Source organism: Ceratotherium simum, chromosome 11 (assembly GCF_057802395.1).
Source record: "Ceratotherium simum simum isolate JZ-2026a chromosome 11, ASM5780239v1, whole genome shotgun sequence".
NCBI classification, from domain to species: domain Eukaryota; kingdom Metazoa; phylum Chordata; class Mammalia; order Perissodactyla; family Rhinocerotidae; genus Ceratotherium; species Ceratotherium simum.
In genome coordinates this window covers 33147852-33167662 of record NC_141910.1, presented here as the reverse complement: position 1 = coordinate 33167662, position 19811 = coordinate 33147852, and the positions used below count along the sequence as shown (strand labels likewise).

Genomic DNA, 19811 nt, shown 5'->3' with positions numbered 1-19811 from the left:
GTGAAATATTACTCCCTCGTCCTCGCAGAGAAGCTGGGAGTACATAGTGACAAGGGAGTCTACGAAAGGAAGGTGTAAGAAGGAGAGCTCAGCCCCAGGGCTTCGGCATGGCGCTTCTAAAATAGGATGGTAATCACAGATTACTGGATCTAAAAGAAGCACCAAGTGTCATCTGGTCTGTGGTTCTCAAATTTGGTTGAGAACCATCAAGTCCCCTGGAAAGCTTTGCAGAATATAGACTCCTAAGCTCTATCACTGTTGATCCCCCTTCACTGGGTCTGGGACCAGTGAATACTAGGTCCTTCCCAATACATTTACAAAGGAAGAAATTCAAGTCCACAAAAAATGCCTTGGCCAAATTTACACTGCTGTTTAGCAGAAAATCCAGAGCGGACGATATAGCATGTAAGCAAATGATGCAGTTGGAGGAGGGAGAGGAGAGGAGCGGCTACGTTTAAATTCAGTTGTCTTCTATTATAAGAAGATAATTTGATTTGCAAGTGAGAGGGACAATCAGAGCATGGGAGCACAGGGTGAAGAAAGTAAAAGAAATAACATATAATTATATACATAAAACAAATTGGTTCTCTCTCTCTCTCTCTCTCTTCTCTCTGCGTTTCCACAAAGGCTATTTCCTCTGCCTAGATGATTCTTGCTCCCCAAGCCTAATGCTACTCAGGTCCCTAAGCCCATTAATCCACTCCCAAATTTTAGAGTAAGTAAGTGTTATATCTTCAGGCCTTCCCTATAACCTCCCCTCTTTCCCCCACCACACACACACACCTCCAGGGAAAAAGAGCAGCAGAAGGAAGCCAGAGGAATGAACCCCTGTTGGTGGAATTCCAAACATCTTTCATCAGAAAGAGAAGCTATTTGGAAGGCAGCAGAGTTTTGCCAATGTCCTCGAAATCCTACTGTATTGGATAAAGTATTTTTGTGTGTGTGTGTGTGAGGAAGATCAGCCCTGAGCTAACATCCATGCCAATCCTTCTCTTTTTGCTGAGGAAGACTGGCCCTGGGCTAACATCCGTGCCCATCTTCCTCTACTTTATATGGGACACTGCCACAGCATGGCCTGACAAGCAGTGCATCAGTGCACGCCTGGGGTTCCGAACCCAGGCCACCTACAGCGGAGTGAGAGCACTTAACCGCTGTGCCACGGGGCTGGCCCCCGGATAAAGTATTTTTGATACCATTGATCCACCTTGGATAAAAAGTGTGCTGTATTAAACTAAAGGTTTTATGAGTGGATCATTGAAATTTTTCTTTTTCATATTTTATATTTGCCACTTTTAGGCACCTCCAAACAACCTATGATATGAAATAATTGGGAATACAAGAACCCTGAATTTTTTCATTTGCAAATTCAAGATAAGATTTCTTGCAAGATTTGGCACTTGCTTATCCAATTAATGTTCATTTAGGAAGATATTCTAGAAGCCATTTGGGCATTTGGGGTTTGATGCCCAACTCCGATGATTAATTAGCTCCTTCTGATTCTTATATGATGTGAAACAGAAATAATAACAGTCACTTTCCTTTACCCTAGAGACAGGAAGGTAGAAAACCTTTACTATGTCTTGGCTTTAATTCTTTAGGAATAGCAAAGGGTAGATGGGGTGTTCCAGCAGATAAACAGCATAGGAAAATGATAAATTACCTGACCGTCCATCTCTCTGGAAGTCCACATGATACCATTCTCCATCATTCACCTTCTTCTGCAGGGCTTTGATTTTTATTGTACCTGACCCCATGTCCAGGAGGAGGTAGAGGTGGCCATCTAGCATTTCAATAGCAAAGAAGTCAACTTTTATCATCTGTGGGTGCTTGGCATCTTTTTGGTGTCGTGGCTTGCCATGGCTAAATAAGATGAGGCCATTTGGCTCTGTTGTGCGGAAATCAAATGATATGGAGCCTGTTTTCTTTGCATTCCATTTAGGCAAAGAGATGAAAGACTCTGGGGTTTCAAAGGTGATTGGGTCCAAAGTTGCAACATTCTCACATTTGAATGCCACCACTCCATGAATCTTCATCTTAGGGTCTCCTTGCTTGGCAAGTCGAGATAATTCCAGTCTTACATCATTATTTTTATATACAACCTGTAGGCAGAGGATAGCAGTGAGAAACTAGGCCCATATTTTAATATTAGGAACTTGTCATCAGCTCATGTAACTTGCAAGTAGATCATGAAAAGGCATAAAATGTTTAGTACCTTTTGATGTATGACAGCTTTTCAACCAAATAAAATTCAAGCATCAACTCATTGAACAGTAACCATTCCAATCCAATTTCATTCAAATAATGTGCGCGTGCACATGCACACACACACAAACTGCCTGTATTTAACTCAAATAATTTGAATAAATCTGCATAGAGCGTTCATTATTTCAAGCATGTGTAGACTTGAACTTAGAAAAGCTATTTGCTTTTGTTAGTTGACTATTATACTTCATTTATTAAAGACAAGTATTGAGGTTTTTCAGTTTTCCCATCTCTAAAGTATTTAAAATTAGATACTTTTGTATACTAGTTCCCTAAAATACAGGATTTCTTCTATAGTCTATATATCCATGGTGCATATTAACCTTGGAAGTTAATCATAATAAGATGAAGTAGAAAACTTCCTGAATTTTCTCAGAAAAATCATAAAATATAACTAAGATGCAGAAGCTCTCTCTTGCCCTGCCCTACATTAATAACTATTTGAATAATATACATAACTCTGAAACATGGTATTTACTCTAAGTCCATTCAACCTGTATTACTGGTGTTCCATTTCACTTTTAATGTATACAAATATAGAGCAAAGTTCATCTTGTACCCTCATTTCTCAAGGCACTTCTTCTAAAGTGGCTGGGTGGTCCTGATCACTTGTCGATAGTTCTGGGGCTTTTTTGGACTCCAAAAAGCACATTGGACAAATCCACTGGCAGGGCTCACAGTATCATGCACCTGCTTAACAATTTCCTAGCTATTTTACGTAAGGATAAAGAGAGATTCATACCTTTTTTCTCTCCAAATTTCGTACCATGGATAATTACATTTCCAAAAGATATGTCATACTGACTTAAGGATAAACTAGTTATCTATGTCCAGATAACTATCTAAATTCTTTTAAGAAGGCACTCAAATTTCACAGCAGCCAACATTGTCAGGTTCTAAATTCATTTATCCACATATAGAAATATATTTATATAACACACAAAAAAAGACAGGCTGTGTCTGATTAGTGCTATAAAGTTAACCAGGTCAACATAGCAGTTATTTCTTCCAAACCCAAGGCCAACTGAGCCAACAGTTAGTGCGGCTGATGAGTTTCCTCATATGATTTGTTAATGGATACTTTATTTTTCACAGTGATTAAGAGCAAGCTCTGGCATTGGACTCCCTAAGTTCAAATGCCGGCTCTAGTATTACCTAACTGTATGATCTCTAAAGCTTGTTTTTCTCCCTTATAGGGAGATAATACTTTATGGGATAATTATAATGATTAAAGAAGAAAATCCATGTGAGAAAATCTACATAAAGACAATCAATCCAATGCCAGGCACATTGTAAGATTTTAATAAATATCAACTACATCGAACTGCATGATAATAAATATCATCTCTTACCATCTAGTATACACAGAGATATTGGTTCTAAATTAATTCATTATAAGAAAATGTTTGGAAATTAAGCACACTGATATAATTGGTATTTTATACTTGATTTGTGCCAACTAAATAAATCATCTTTCCAACGCTAGTCCTGGTGTTTCAGTTTATCTTTATCTCGTAGAAGGATTATTATAAAGAATACCATATCATTTATTCTTTGAACAAATATGTATAATGGTTTAACAAGCATCTATTGACAACAAAAAAAAGATAAAATGAATTTAAGCAATAATAAAAAGGAATTAGATTAATTCTTAAGTATACTTTCTTGAAAAGAAAAAGAGCTATTAAGCCTTGGGAAAGTTGATTTAGGATTGTCTTTCTTTGGGGTTCTTTATAAGTGGAGAAAATGCTTTTTATGGATGATTTGTCAAGTTTTATAACTTCTCACATGATTTTCAAGCTACCCAAACCTATATTTTTTTTCAATTTTCCTGGTGATTTATATTTTAATACTTGGAAATTCTTTTTACACAGATACTGATCAGGAATGAGCATTTTCTGACCCAAATGATGCAGATGATAATGCTGATCAATGCTAACACATCGTCCATGCAATGGAATTGGGTGTTTCTGACATGATCAAGGGGGTATAACACTGGGTCTATTGGCTCATGCGTCCCACATCAGCTACCAAAAAACTGAAGGATGTGGGATTAGGGCAATTCTAGGTGAGGATTATAATCTCATCAGTAAATTGGGTGCCCTCACAATAGGGAGGTTTGGGGAGATGGAGTAGGGATTCTCTTGATCATGTTACTTAGGATTAGCCATGCACTGCCCTCTCCAAAAAACAGAAAATGAATCTCCACGAGAATCTATGCTTAACACAGGTAGGAATCTTGCTCACTGGAGCCCTGCACCAAGATCAGTGCCTGGCACAGAGTAGACAATAAATATTTGATGAGAGTTGAAGAAAATTCTTCCTTCACTTTTTGTTTAACCTAGTTCCCAGATTGTAGACTATTATTAATAATATTTACAAATATAGTTAAAATATAGCAGAATGTGACATTGTGGACAAATCTCAAAACCAGCTACTATTTTTAGCCTATTTTTCTAGGAAAACATGGAAACTTCTGTGCAAGTTCAGTTACTAATGGCAAGCTGTACTATGTATTGGAAAACTTCACCTTCAAACTCATTTTGTGGAGTATAAATTACTTTTAGAGTGAAAAACACCTGAGTTAAAATTCTCCAGAGGTAGAATCATTTTCCTAGAAGAACTATCTTGAGAAGTTTTTTTTTTCTTCTCGTTTTGTATTCTTTGAAAGGCAACTCTAGAAGACAGGAAAGCAATTTTGGATAGGCCAGCTGATAGCTCTCAGATCTAACTACTTCATCTGCCCCAGATTTCATAATCATTCTACCTCTCTAAAGTTAGACTTGGTCTTAAAATGACCTGAATATAGTTCAATTCTAATAATAAGGAGTAGCCAGTAAGCACTCAAAATCTTCTAAAAATTCATGTGTAAGCAATTTTTGGCTTCTTTCTGAGATAATATGGTTCTCAATCACTTATAATTATTCATGTATCTTTTTTCTTATTTACATCAAAGTTATAATTTATTTAATAGTTTCAACTTTCAACAAATCTCTGTATATGCTATCATCTTAACAATTGGTGATGATGTTATTGTACACTCATTTGAATCTGCCTATAGAATCAAGATTTCTTGTGGGATATTGATTGTTTTTGAAGAGCAATTCAAAATGTTGAATTTCACTTCCCTGCTTCATGGGCTTATATCATAAGTTTCAAAGGGATAGAAACGTAAAAGAGGCCTTAGGTTTTTTTGTTATTTATTTGCTGTTTTTTATTTTTTTATTTTTTTCTTCGCTGCCATATAATTTCCACACATTGCTATGATGATCTTTTCCTTTTCCTCTAACGTTTGATAGAATTTTCTAAATGTCCTTCACACTTAAATATGCAAGAATAGGAGTAATGCATTTCTGTTTTTATATTGCTAGGTTTGAAATTTCAGGCAGACAGTCACTGAGTATTTTATTTGATCTGATAATAATCCTAAAAAGGCAGGGGGAATAAACAGGCTAAAGAATAGAAGCTTGACGATCTGGATACAGACTTAGTTTAAGCCCAAAGCTATTGCCTACATCAAGTTGCCTAACATCCCTGTGTCTCAGTTTCTTAATTTCTAAAATGGACATCTAAAAAGGAAAGGCATGTCAAATCCATAAATCCTTGAGCTTTTTTTCCCTCAATCTATGTGATTTGGGACAGAGATAAAAGATGTCTTATTGTTCCCTCTCATTTTCTGGCTTTTTCCAGTTGTGGTTTTGATGCCAGGATATTGTTCTCTATTCTGAGATATATCGAAACACTAATACATTAGTAAAGAGAATGTTCACTACATCTTTAGGTACATGGACATGCTTCAAGGATTATATCTACCTAAGGGTTGTACAGACAATATTGAAGAACTGCTGGCTGATAGATAAAGCTCTTTCCACAGGAAGTGGGAGTGTGTAAAATCAGTAGATCAGTAGGAAAACATTTGCCACTCAGATAATGACTTTTGTTGTTATTGTCATAAATATATGTTTCAGCTTAGAAATTTTAATAAGGCTCTTGAATTAACATGCATTGATCAAGGCTTTTCATCCCTTAACTATGAGAGTATGCAGGATGGTGAGATGAGCACTGAGGTTAGAGTCAAAGAGCTATGTAGAGATCCAGACTCTGTTATTACCCTCCCTGAGAGAACATGAATGGCTCATTTTATCCTGAGCCTTGGTTTTCTCTCCCATTCTTGGGAATAAAATAAGTGAGGCCTAAAAATCTGGTTCTCAAGTCAGATTTCAGAGAGAAATCCAGTTCATCCACTTGCAACCCTGTGACTTTGTGCAAGTCCTTCAACCTTGCTCAGGTTGAAGAGGCTCAGTTTTATCTGTAAAATGGGTTAATAATATCCATCACATTAGAGGTATTGTAAAAAATAAGTACATTTCAATTAAAGAGCAAAGAACAAGGCCTGGCACAGAGTAAGTGCTCAAGTAAATAGTGGCTACTGTTATTAATGTTGCTGTTATTATTATGAATAACAATATTGTTATTCTTACAGGAATTAATGGAGAGGAACAATCTAAATGTAGTAACAAAGGTAACAGCTAACATGGCACATAGTAGCTGATTCGTCAATATTTTAAAGTAATTAATAGAGTGTTGTGACCAGTAGAACCAAAGAGATCAAAGCAGATTGGGGCTTCTTTTCATATTCTGATATTTATATTGTAATTTGAAGTACAATACAGGCTTTCTCTGTAGATGAGGTTTCTTAGCCGGAAAATATCCATAGGAAGCTAGTGATCCTGGGAGTTTTACTTTCACTCATGAGACTGTTTCTGTGGCATCTAACAACAAGAAAAACCACCACTACCACCACCACCACAAGAATCAGTTCAGATTTATGGAGTGTTTACTTTCTATCATGCCCTGTTACGAGAGATTTATACGCATTACGTGTTTGCTCCTCTCAAGCATCCTAGGAAATAGATAACATTATCCTATTTTATCAATAAATATGTGGAGGCACAGAGCTCACTGAATGTCTTTCATTATGACCATGTCTAATACTCTGTTTGAATATCTAATGACATTAACTTCAAATTTTGTCTTTTTTTCAGTAGGAAATTTCACTTAGTTTTTGATAGCACTTGCTAAGTGGGAGACTGACAATCAAACAGCTATTTGCCATCATGCAAAAGGATGACCTTGTTATAAGTTAAATGGATTATTGCAAAAAATAGTATTTTTCCTTCCATTTGTTATTTTACTTCCTTTTGTCCATTAAAATATTTCTCAATGAATCAACTATCACAATTAAGCAGAGAAATTTTTCATGTGCCCACTGATTTAAAATCTCTCTTCAAGTCCCGTTTAAGCAGAGGGGCTTATTTCCCTCTTTCCAGGACTACAGTGTAGTTTTTCAACAGGTATGTCATTTAGGATATTATATATATATATATATTATTATATATAATATATATATTATAAAAGTCCATGAGGTTTAGAATTATCTAAGAGGACTGTTGTTTTAGTTCTACCTTTTTTCGCTTGTTTTAAATGCAGTTAATGCTTTTATTCTATTAAGAAAATGTGAGACTATTTCAAATGCCCAAATTTAATTCTTCTTTTCTCCTATCTGTGATCTGCCCATGCATCATCTATTTACAGCAATGTGCTTGTTTCAAAATACAACCAAGAGTTAGCCAGTAAGTGAACATACAAGGGCCACCCCAACAAGTAGGAAGTAAATTGCATTTGTCTTGGCGTGACCTAGATAAGGAGGAGCTCAAAAAAGGAAATAAAATGTATTACAACTTTCATCCCCAACATTAACCTATTTACTCTTTTGAAATGATTTTTCAATCCCCACACCTTCAATTTAGTCAGATAAGTACTTGTTAGGTTGGTACTGAAGAATACGCAATTTTAGTCACTCCCCTGTGCATATGCCCAGTCCAATAGAACATGATCCACTGAGAATAAATCAGTTTAATTTTTCTTCAATATTTGCTATTTGTATATATAATGGTAATGTGTAAAGTATTATGTGGGCACACACGCACAGAGTTTATACATCACCCAATGTAAATGTGTTTATATATGTAATATATGTCAAACCTGCTTCCAATGATGCCCAGAAAAAAATACATATATGTTAGAATATATAGTACATCTTTAGATAAACAGATAAGTAGATAATACACATGTATATATATCACACACACACCAAAATATAAATATACAACACTAATAATATTTAATAATTTTAAGAAATTAGAGAGTTCTTGGCTAAAACACATATTTAGAGTAAAAAATATCTTGGCCTAAAAACAAATTTTAGGCACTCTCTAAAGGAAGGGCTGTAGCCCACAAAATAATAATACAAATAAATTATTTTACAATTAAAAAAAGTAAAAAATTAAACAACTTTCTTCAATGATCCTGCCACCATGAAGAGACAATTATAAACGCAGAGTAGAGGCAAGGTAGTCACTTCTTTTCTTAATCATTGCATTCATTATTGTTCTATCTTCACCCAAGATCGAGTTTCTTATGCTACTCATTTTCTTACACGGAGAGCCTAGCACAGAACCTGCTTATAGTAAAAAGGTAAAAAATGTTTGTTGAACTTAATCGACCAAGGGACCAATAGGATTTTGGCTTTTCTGAGACTGTCATACCACAGAAGTTTCCACCTGTAATCTGAATACGTCCATTTGAGGTAGATGTGCATCCAGTTGCAGGGACTTAAGTATTTGGAGTGGATCACAGAAGGGGTAGCAGATAGGAAGGAAAGTGTAGGAAGCATACCAGCCCTGTACCAAGTAGCCCAATACCTCTTTAAAACAATAGTTAGCGTTGCGGAAATTCAATTTTAAGGAGAGTTACATAAGGAATTCTGAAAGATAAGGGGTTTTTTTTGGGGGGGGAGTTTGTGGTTTTTTTACTATAATCCAATCCAATGAGAGCTTATGTGCAGATAGAATTTTCAACTCACTTGAAACTTCCCCATACCAAAGTAAAAAAAAAAAATCATTACGGAATGTAAAAACAGACTACAACATTATTTCTCAGTAAAAGCATGCGACATTTAATTTGAAACCAAAAATCAGTTGAAATTTGGAGAGAAAATATAGCAATTTTTTTGTTTAAGCAATGTAGAGAAAGAAATTTTTTTGCTTAGTTCCGATTAAACATGGCCAAATACATCTTATTCATAAAAAGAAGGAAAAGCAAAAGGAAAAGAAAAACCTTCCTGCTTTGTCCTTCCCTCATTCCACCATCAGTGATCTGCTGAAAATTATTTAGATAACATTGGACGCCATCTGTGCAAGTTAGCCGTGGAGCTAAAAGACTGTGTTGTCCCTGAGTTAACAGCTCTATTTAATGAAGCTCTCAGTGGCATATGGGTGTGTGGTAAAGAACTTGAGCTCCATTAAACAGGAACATCTATTTTTCTCACATTAAAGACTCAGTAATTCCATACTACCTTTTGGAAAAAAAAAAAATTGGAACATGAGCCACTATTGTCAGTAACGGGAGATTTGAGATACCAATTTTTTTAAAAAAAATAAAAGCTGAAAACTAGATCAATCCTCTTATTTTCAGATGAGGAAACTGAAGCTCAGAGAAGCTAAGAGACTGTCCCCATTGGCATCAAGCTCTGATCATGAACAAGTATTGGGGACTTCAGTGTTCAATGTTTTTTCAACTCTGTTAAAAAAATACATAAATAGAACAATAAACCTTCTCTACCACAGGCGCGGGATATGAGAGGCCCTTGAGCAATTACAAATGAAGAGCAGCTGTCTTTCCAGCAACATGGCAGAAGGGAACCGTAACTGACTTAAAGGCAATTCTAACTTCAAAACTGTTAGCTTCAAAATAAGCTGATGCTCAAATATAAAAATAAAAGTCCTGAGGGGAAAAAATCTTGCAGTCATTTCCCCAACTAATGACATTTAGAAAGACAATGAAAAAGTTAACTAGAAACAATAAACTTGCAATGTTTACTATTATTTTGCAACTAAGTGACGAAGATATTTTCAGCATCAGTCTTGCATGATCTTGCAGAATGTAATACACCATAAATTAGGGTTTAAAGCTTCTATTCCAAGCTGGCAGATGCTGCTAATAAGGGCAACTCACGTCTGCTTTATCCAAAAACTTTTTAATCCTCTAGCAGTCTCAATGAGAGAAAAGTAGACACTATTATTTTTTTAAGGGAATATATCTTTCCGTGAACCGAGAATGATATCTTCGAACTGATAATAACAAAACAGTGGCACCAAAGGTTATGTCTAGATTAAGCAACTCATGTTCTTTTGCATCCCCGGCCTCAGGAGCTCCGTAAAGCTCCCTCCGTCGTCTAATTTTACATTTTTCTAAGGACGTGGCCCCTAGTATATAATATACCATTTAGTATATGTATGTTCACATGAATGTATGGAGATATATATATATAAAATACCATTTACTATATAGTCTGTCCTTTCCCCATTGATTTGCAATGACATGGTGTATGTTGGATAGGCCAAAGGTCTAACACTTGAATCTACTATCACTTTTTGATCGTGTTCATCAGGTTTTAGCTTAGAAAGTCCTCCCCCAAGAGAGATTTTATAAACGTATTTTCATGTAAAATATTTATTACTTACTTTTATGTGGATGTGTATAATTTTTAAATCTTTTTGAAAATATTTGTCTTCTCTTTTAAGGTGAAAATTCAAATTGAGTCTCCCCACCCAAATAGTTACTTATTTGAGCCAGCACAATTTTTTAATAAGTCCTCTTTTTTCTACTGTTTTGCAAGGGCTACTTCATATTAAATTCTTACATACATTGTGCTCTGTTCTGAGCATCCTATTCGGTTTTATTGATCTGTTTCTGTTTTTCTTGATCCAGTTCCCCTTCCGTTAATTATCATAGCTTTATGATATGTTTTAATATATGTTAGGTCCCTCCTACCGCTATTTACATTAATTATTCTAATAATGTTTATACATTGTATCATATAGAGGTTTTTGTTTTCTGCATGGTTAAGATAAATATATAGGGGCCGGTCCCGTGGCATAGCGGTTAAGTGCACGCACTCCGCTGCTGGTGGCCTGGGTTCAGATCCCAGGCGTGCACCAACGCACCACTTGTCAGGCCATGCTGTGGCAGCGTCCCATATAAAGTGGAGGAAGATGAGCACGGATGTTAGCTCAGGTCCAGTCTTCCTGAGCAAAAAGGGGAGAATTGGCATGGGAGGGCTGATCAGGGCTGATCTTCCTCACAAAAAAATAAAAACAAAAAAGATAAATATATATAACAGAACTATTGAAGTTGCTCTGATCTAGCTTTCCAAAATGTAGCAAGCCAAAGCTGGTGGCAAACTATTCATTCAAACTCACTTAAAGAGACTTCGAATAGCAAAAGGAAGTTATATCTTGCTTAGAATTACATTCCTGTTATTATAATTATTTGTAAAGCTTTCATCCACAAATGATTATAATAATTTTGATTTTACCATAACAGTGAACCTGGCCTCATGCCAGAAAATTATATTATTTATTAGTTGGAGAGTAGATATACAACTGTAGAGAGAAATAAAATCAGGAAAAAAAAAATCGGTGAATGCAGTTATAAGCACACTAATTCTTTTCTAATAATCACAAGATCCTGGCAGAGCTTCCTGCAGTAAAGCATAAGTAGTCGGTGGCTGGTCCACTGGAGAGATTTGGGGGATCCGGTAATGACTCTCAGTGCAGGAGAAAGCAAAGTGCCCTGTCACTCCACTTTAATGTGGCTCTTCAAGAGGCGAGGACAGTTGCCTGAAGACACACAGCTAGTAAGCATGGAGCCAGTAAGTAGTGGATAAGAAAGAATCTGCATACCTGTCTCAGAGCCGGGTATAGACTATACAAATTTTTGGTTTTCTTTCCCCTGGGACTGTTTTTATGGTAGTTCAGCTCCTTTCATCAATAAAAATTGTAGGATGCTCTTAAGCCTCCTTGACTTGAGATTTTAAAAGGTGGTTATCTAATTTGTGATTACTTGAGTTGTATGAATTCCCTTTCTTGCCCTGGCTGCCAGCCTTTCCTTCTCAGTCACACCTCCACCTGAGAACCCTCAGAGGAAACAGGGGAAGCTGACATTTAAGACAGACAATGCTGTTGTTTTGAGCACTACTGATGAAAAGATTTTGCAAAATAGTCGTGTTCCTGAGAAGTTGTTTGTAAATCTGTTCTGTAATTTTAATGTTATCTGATGAAGGCAATGTACTGCACAATATATAGATATGGATACAGATATGGATATAGATGCAAACAGCCCTAGGTTTGGATTCCTGCTCTATTTAACTAGTTATACTGCTTTGGGCAAGTTCCTTAGTCTCTCTGAAGTAGTTTGCCTCTTTATCAAATGAGGTTATTAAGGGGCCGCCCCATGGCGTAGCGGTTAAGTTCATGTGCTCTGCTTCAGCAGCCTGGAGTTCTCAGGTTCAGATCCCGGGTGTGGACCTACGCACCACTCATCAAGCCATGCTGTGGCAGTGTCCCACATACAAAAAATAGAGGAAGATGGGCACAGATGTTAGCTTAAGGCTAATCTTCCTCAGCAAACAGAGGAACATTGGCAATGGATGTTAGATCAGGGCCAATCTTCCTCGCAAAAAAAAAAAATGAGGTTATTAATACTTATTTTGTAGTGTTATTTAAGCACATACAGTACCAAGTGCTTGTCTTGGGCATCAAGTAAAGAGTAGCCATTACTGTTTCTATTATGGTCTTAAAAGTGTAAGATCTTAAATGTTAAGGTTTTAAATGTATAAGAGGAGTGTGCTCATCATTTAAGTAAATACATGACCACTTCTCTAAAAAGCAAAAAAGCATTCTATGAATTAATCACCCTCAAGTCTTAATGTTTACATGAATACTTTCCAAATTTCATAACTCTTTCTTGTCTCTCATGAATTCTACATTTTGAAAGATTTCATCTACTAAACAAATAGTATTTATTAAGGAATACTTAGTTTGATCATTTTAAATTTATCAAAGGTATCTAAATGACAAAATGAGATAGCCTCTGTAATCACACTGAGGTGATAGAATTAGAGCCTGATGCAAATAGTTGTTTTATTTAGCTTGTGCTAAGAGTGGGAAAGTGTGTAGCCTTTTCTAGGTTCACTGAAATATTGAGTATATGTAACTGTTCTTCATTTTTAATTTCAAAAACCCTAAAAAGTTTAAAGATTCCAGGTTGGGAATTGTTATTTTTCAATTATGACTGCTAAGCACTGGGTTATTTATTCTTAATGAATTCTTTAATTATTTCCTTTGGAAAGCCCAGAGTGCTTCAAACGTCAGATGGGTTGTGTCTTTTGCCAAAGGTTGCTTAGTTAACTGTTTATTTAATGAATGGGGTTTTATGTGCTGCTGAATTTCTCATGGCACACGTTAGGAAATTCTTGGCAGCATTTAAATTGGAGAACTGAGAAACATACTGGCTCTACGGAAGCTCAATCAGCTCCCAGGCAGAGCAAGGCCTTTGCCAAGGAAAATTCACTAAAACAAAAAATACAAAGACCAAACTCTCACACGATCCAAGGAAAATTGACTTTGGTGTCCAGGATTAAATGAGTGCTGGATACAGGTATCTCAGGTGGCCCATGAATGGAAGGGAGAAAATATTTCACAATTTTGGGAGAGAAATGGGAATGGGATCTCTTTGATTTCGAGGATGACAATATGCTTAAATTTCTTGATTGCTTGGAAAATTCAATTAGCTGCTAAGAAAAATAAAATGGAGTCTTATGCAATTTTTCACGTTTCTTCCTTATGGAGATCAGTCTAAATCTATGTTTATAAGTTTTTGAAAAATACAATGTTTATTCATTTCAATTAATAAATCATCAATAACAGAATTTTTTTTTAATGGCAGCAGCAGTTAATGAGCATCCTAGACCAAATATCCAGATGGCTACATTTTTTAAAAATGATTTGACCAGGTACCTAGATATTATATAAGCATGGTTACCAGGTATGTTTTCTCTGAGGACTGGGAACAGGAAAATGCCCTCAAATATTATCTGGGTTCTGAAGTCTCAAATCCACTAAAATATAATTTTTTAACTTAGTAGAACAATAGAATGAGGAGGGAATTAGAGAGTTTTTTTAATTAAACACGAGTTTATTAAAAGAAAGATGAGAATGTAAGTATCTTTCAGCAATTTAAGATGAACAGCATCAGTCTACAAGTCATTACTGCAAGAATATCTGGAGTCTTGTGTGTAACAAAGGCCTCTTGCAGGTACTACTGTCATCAGCTCCTTCCTTCAATTCTCTGCCCTCCAGCAGCCCATGACCCAACTCTTTTCCCCTCTCTGGAAACGCAATCTCCTGAGTCAGGCTTGCTCTCTCTTTCTCTATTGACTTACTGAAGGCTCCGCCATCCTTCGGAAACCTGAGGGCTGGCTGGATCCCTGGGTTCTTGTCTGTTTGGTGCCATTTTTTCTTGCTTTGTTCAGAAATTAGGAGGTCTGGGCTCATCAGCTCATAGATGCTGACCCGACGCTAGGTTGGCCACCTCTCAGGTGGCTAAATGGACATGTGTTGTCTTCAGGACTAACCACTTGGCTGTCTTCTATCCCAGTTCAGTACTGAACCACTTGACAGTTCATTGGGTTTGGCCATCTACACCCACTTGCTCCTAACTGCTCTTGATTAGCTGGTATGTTGCTTGACATAATATTAATGTGAATCATAAAAGCATCAACAACTAACCATTAAGCACCTTCTATGTGCCCCATGCATTTTTAGCTACATCACATAAACTCTCTTATTTCTCATAACAGTCTGGTGAAGTAGGCATTTTTATCCACATACTAAGGCTCAGAGAATTTAAATATCTTGTCCAAATTGCACAGCTAATAGATGACTGAGCAGAAATCCAACTCAACATTTATCTGATTCCAAACTCGTAGATGTAGTTTTTCGTTCATGCTCCTCACCATCTGATGGGATACTAGCTGAGCGCCTGTTTACTTAGCCAGTACTGGTCCAGGGAACATTTTCTCAACCTCATCATGAATAAGTAAAGGGACATCTTATGCCTTTTCTATTCTTCCACCAAGTAGCTCATTTGACTAGTCATGGTTCTCTTAATACTACTGGTAAAAAATTCCCCTTAGGTTCCATCCTATTCTCTTTCTCCCTGATTTCAGGATAACTGTTGTTCACATGGCTGTCCTATGATACTCTGATTCGGTGTCACACTTATTTTGTGCTCATTTCACTCTTAAAATCAAATTACGTGATCGTGTTTTCAAGTGAGTACAAAACTTGTTTTGAATTTTAAGAATTCCTTAAACTAAGATTTTCTGATTACTTTGTAAGTGGAAAATAAAAAACAAGACTTAGGATTAGTAGGAATGACACTCTAAGGGTCAGTTTCCAGGGTCTAGAAGTAGATTTGGCTACTATAGCCTCCTTGAGTCAGCAAGAGAATAGTGATAGGCCAACTACATGTAGATTGGGGACATTTATTTCATTATAACAGATGAAGTCCAGTACAGTAGGGCCAGGACTAGTGTGAGATGGGTGAAGTAAGTGAGGCACTCAACTTGGATGCAAAATATAAGGGGGAAGAGAAATTCTAAAAACTCAGTAATCAAGACAAATAATATTTCAGTGCAATACTTTTAAAAAAATTAATGCGAAAAAGTCTATGATGAACAAAATATTAAAATTTTAAATAAAGATAGGATCAGTATTACTGATTGTTCCTTTTGCCTCAGGCTCCCATGTGGCCTGGTACAACACTGCAATACAGTATTTTTCTAAGACTAAAAAGCCCAATTTAATCTGTTGGAAATCTATTTATTAGAACAAGTACTAGTAACTAGAAGCAGTTTTGGGGGAAAAGCCATCATTAGATATCATTAAAATTAGAACCAAAATACACTACTATTAATTTTTAAGGTGCACTAGTTATTAATAAAACCACTTTTACCCAAAGGTTAATGATAGCAAACACAGAGTGCTTAGTCAGACACTGTTTTAAGCACTTTACTCATTTAATCCTCAGGACAACCTGCTGAGAAAGAACAGCTCACTGCCGCAGAATTCCCCGTGGCGCGTTTGTTAGACTACAATGTCAGCGGAGCTGTGCAACACAGCGACTCTGGCAGAACTGGAGTCTCTGTTTTACAGATGAGGAAACTGAGCTCATATGGTAAGGGGCAGAACCAAGTTTCAAACCCAGGTGGTCTGGAACCAAGGTCCTTGCTTTTAACAGTATTATAGAAACAAACTAAGCCTCTAAAAGACCAAATAATCTACCCTTATTTCTACCTCAGTCTTCTGCCTCACTCAACCCTACAATACAGTTAATTTTAATAATAATAATTATCCCAAGAATAAAGATCCTGGCATGAACTTTTACAGAAACTAGTCAAAATTTCAAGGCTCAAATATATATACGTACATACATACATATATATGATATTCAATGACTTATTGAAATCACCTTGAGAATCAATCATATTGACTTGAGAACCACAATAGATCTCTGACATTTACCAATCAATCTATAGGTCAAATGCATAAACCAGACTACTTACTCAAGACATTTTTACAAAATAGTGATGAATAAATAAAAATTAATTCAATAGCTCACAGGCACTGACAGGTCAATAGAATCCAGCCTTCTGTCATTGCCACTTTTGGTGAACTAACTTCTATAGGTGTATAGCTTGTATTCTTGCATCAATCAGCCAATGTGATCAAAATGGAATATAATAATTATATAAATTTCATCTCTTGATGCTCAATAGCACCATAATTATATGATGAAACTAGAGCACTGTAAAGGATTATAAACAAAAGAATAAAGGATTCAAAATAAAGCCTTTAGATCATGTCTAATACATGGATCCTTTCAAGTAATCACTGTCACCAATTCATACATGTGGATTTCTGATTATCTGGCTTATTACTAAACTAAAGAGCAAACAAACAAACGCTTTAATAGCCCTACTGTAGCATATTTACTATTGACGTTGTTTCAGGCCTATAATAAGTCAGTATCAAAGTAGGAATATCTTTGAGGAGCAAGACAGAGCAAGCTTGGCTCTTGAGAAAATGTTATTCCAGAGAGGAAGAAGGGTTTAGTCATGGACTGGCAGCACAGTATTGAGGTATAAAATCAAAGGCAGAAACATCCAAGAGAACTAGAATATAAAATGGCTTTATTCCACACAAAAAGTTGGGCATTTCCATAGCACTAGTAAGTAGGTCGGTGCTATTAATTATGCACTGTTAATTGAGAATACAATCCCATTTATAATTAATTTCTTATAAAGGTAAATCCAACAATCTTCTGTATCTTTCTCCTCTTGCTAAGGCATCATTGAGGAAAAACTTTACTTTTAGTGGATTCAGGAGTGTTTTCATTCATACATGACTTATTCAAGAACTCTCACAATGAGCTCTTAACATGAATTTTTGCTTGGGTCCATGGTTAACTTGCAGAAAGCAACCCTAAGCCCTGGCAGCTGTGTTGTACATGTGACTGACAGTTGACAAAAGGAATTAGATATGAATGTGGATAGATTAGAATAAATCCATCCAGACTAGAGGGAAAACAACTAAATGGGTATGACTGCTCAGTGGTGGGAGGCTCAGAAGTATTCTTTTTATATACAGTCATTTGTCACTTAAATACAGGGATATGTTCTAAGAAATGCATCATTAGGCAATTTCATCATTGTGCCAACATCATAGAGTGTACTTTCACAAACCTACATGGTATAGCTTACCACACACCTAGGCTATATGGTACTAATATTATGGGACCACCGTCATATATGGGACCCATCATTGACCGAAATGTTATGCGGTGCATAACTATATCGTTATTATTGTGCATCTATTTTATGATAAATTTATAATATGATTCCCTTCACAATGTTCACATGATGCTGAGTCTTGTTAAATAAAGACTCAAAGTGCTGCTAAGGGCCACAGATGTGATTTTATTTTGAAATCAAATAGTTTTCTGTAGCTTGGTCACCTTTGTGATTAGATCAGAGAGAGGTGTATACTCTAGCAGTATACTCCATGCTAGGCAGATGTAAACCTCTATTTGGTGAATAAATATTGATGGAAAAACATACTGGTTCTCTCAGGAATGATAATAATGTAAGTGTTTTTCCCGGCAATTCTTCTAAAGGAGGGCAGTAGTGGTAAAATGTTTTTTATTCTGACTAATACATATCAGGAAGGGAATGGGGAGTACGAGAGGTAAGGAGGAAAGAAATGGTTTGGACAGTCAGTCATTAATTACAATGTTCAGCTGTTTTTGACTAGGTCACAAGAAATTGTTTAGCAAATGAAGATTCTCTTTGAGAAGCAGGCCTAAGTTTAAACACAAAATCAGAGCATTTACACTAGAGCAATAAATAAGTGGTTACTGGTCATAGCTTTAGCTATAAACCGAAGGATCTGTTTCTTAAAGAATCTAGGTGACACTAGGAAGCTTCTAAAGGAGATATTAGTTTAAATTATCACAATATAAAATATTTCCCACAGAGAGGCTTAAAGGAATAGAAGTACAACTCTAATAGCTGATTGCTTCAAAAAAGTAAAATATAAATGCCCATTCAGAAGATTAGGTTTGCACAGAGAAGGAAACTTAATCAATAAGTTAGGAATGTGAGGAAAATTGTATTAAGTCTTCCAGGTCTTGAGAAGGCCAAGAAGTGGCTTTTACATTTTTAGATATAATGGAAATAAAATTTGTTAGAGGTTAAGCCCATGTAATTTTATCCTGTGTAATCTTAATTCCTAATTGTCCCAGGGTATTTTTGTTTAGGGTAATAACTCTTTTCTTGTTGTCTCTTGATTCCCCCACTCACTAAATCTACAGCTGAACACATCTGAGAAACGTGTAGTCCTGCTCAGTTTTGAGTCTAAGTCCATAGTGAGATCATAAAATAAGCATTTACTTTTTGTTTGTAAAAGCCACAATTTTTGAGAGGAAAAGTAAAGATTTAAAAAGATTTGTGCACTTTAACATTTCAATATGGGGTGGGAAGTACCCATGAACCACAGAGCAAACCACAGAACAGCAAATAACTCAGGGGAAGTTCCTGCCACAGGAAAGAGAAAACCATTCATATGCCTGGGGGGAGAGCTTAAAAGACGGAAAAAATAAAGGGAAAAGGAGGCAGATGGCGTGGTCCTCCTCCTCACCAGGGCTGAACCTTAAGAAGACTGAATACCCACATACGACTGGAGAATTCAAAAAATACTGGTGCTGGTGCCACACTCATCCGGGGAATCTGAAAGCCTCTCAGAGAAGCCCTGATTTTGGCGAAGTGTTCTATCCATCAAGACCTAGGAGTAGAGGTGGTAATGACAGAGAGGGATACCCTAGGGAAGCCTCAAAGACTCCAGAAGATTGCAGAGAAGTTCTTGGGATCCCTAGATGGACCCGGAGACAGTAGGAGGACCAAGGGACCTGAAGAGGCCTGGAGCCCAGACAAAGAGCTTTCTGGAATCTTGGATCCAAAGGCAACCACAAAATCCCACATCCTAAAGGGCATATGCCTACATAGTGCACAAACAATGAGCCAGGGC

General features: G+C 36.4%; 1 protein-coding gene across 11 annotated transcripts in view; it reads right to left on the bottom strand.

Moving 5' to 3' along the window:
- Positions 1 to 19811, bottom strand: part of NRXN1 (neurexin 1) — a 1078564-nt gene that overhangs the window by 591744 nt on the left and 467009 nt on the right. For all 11 annotated transcript variants that reach the window (XM_087436779.1, XM_087436780.1, XM_087436781.1 and 8 more), the window contains one exon: positions 1661 to 2099. In XM_087436779.1, coding sequence (XP_087292905.1) covers positions 1661 to 2099 — 439 coding nt within the window. The remainder of the gene's footprint in view (positions 1 to 1660; positions 2100 to 19811) is intronic.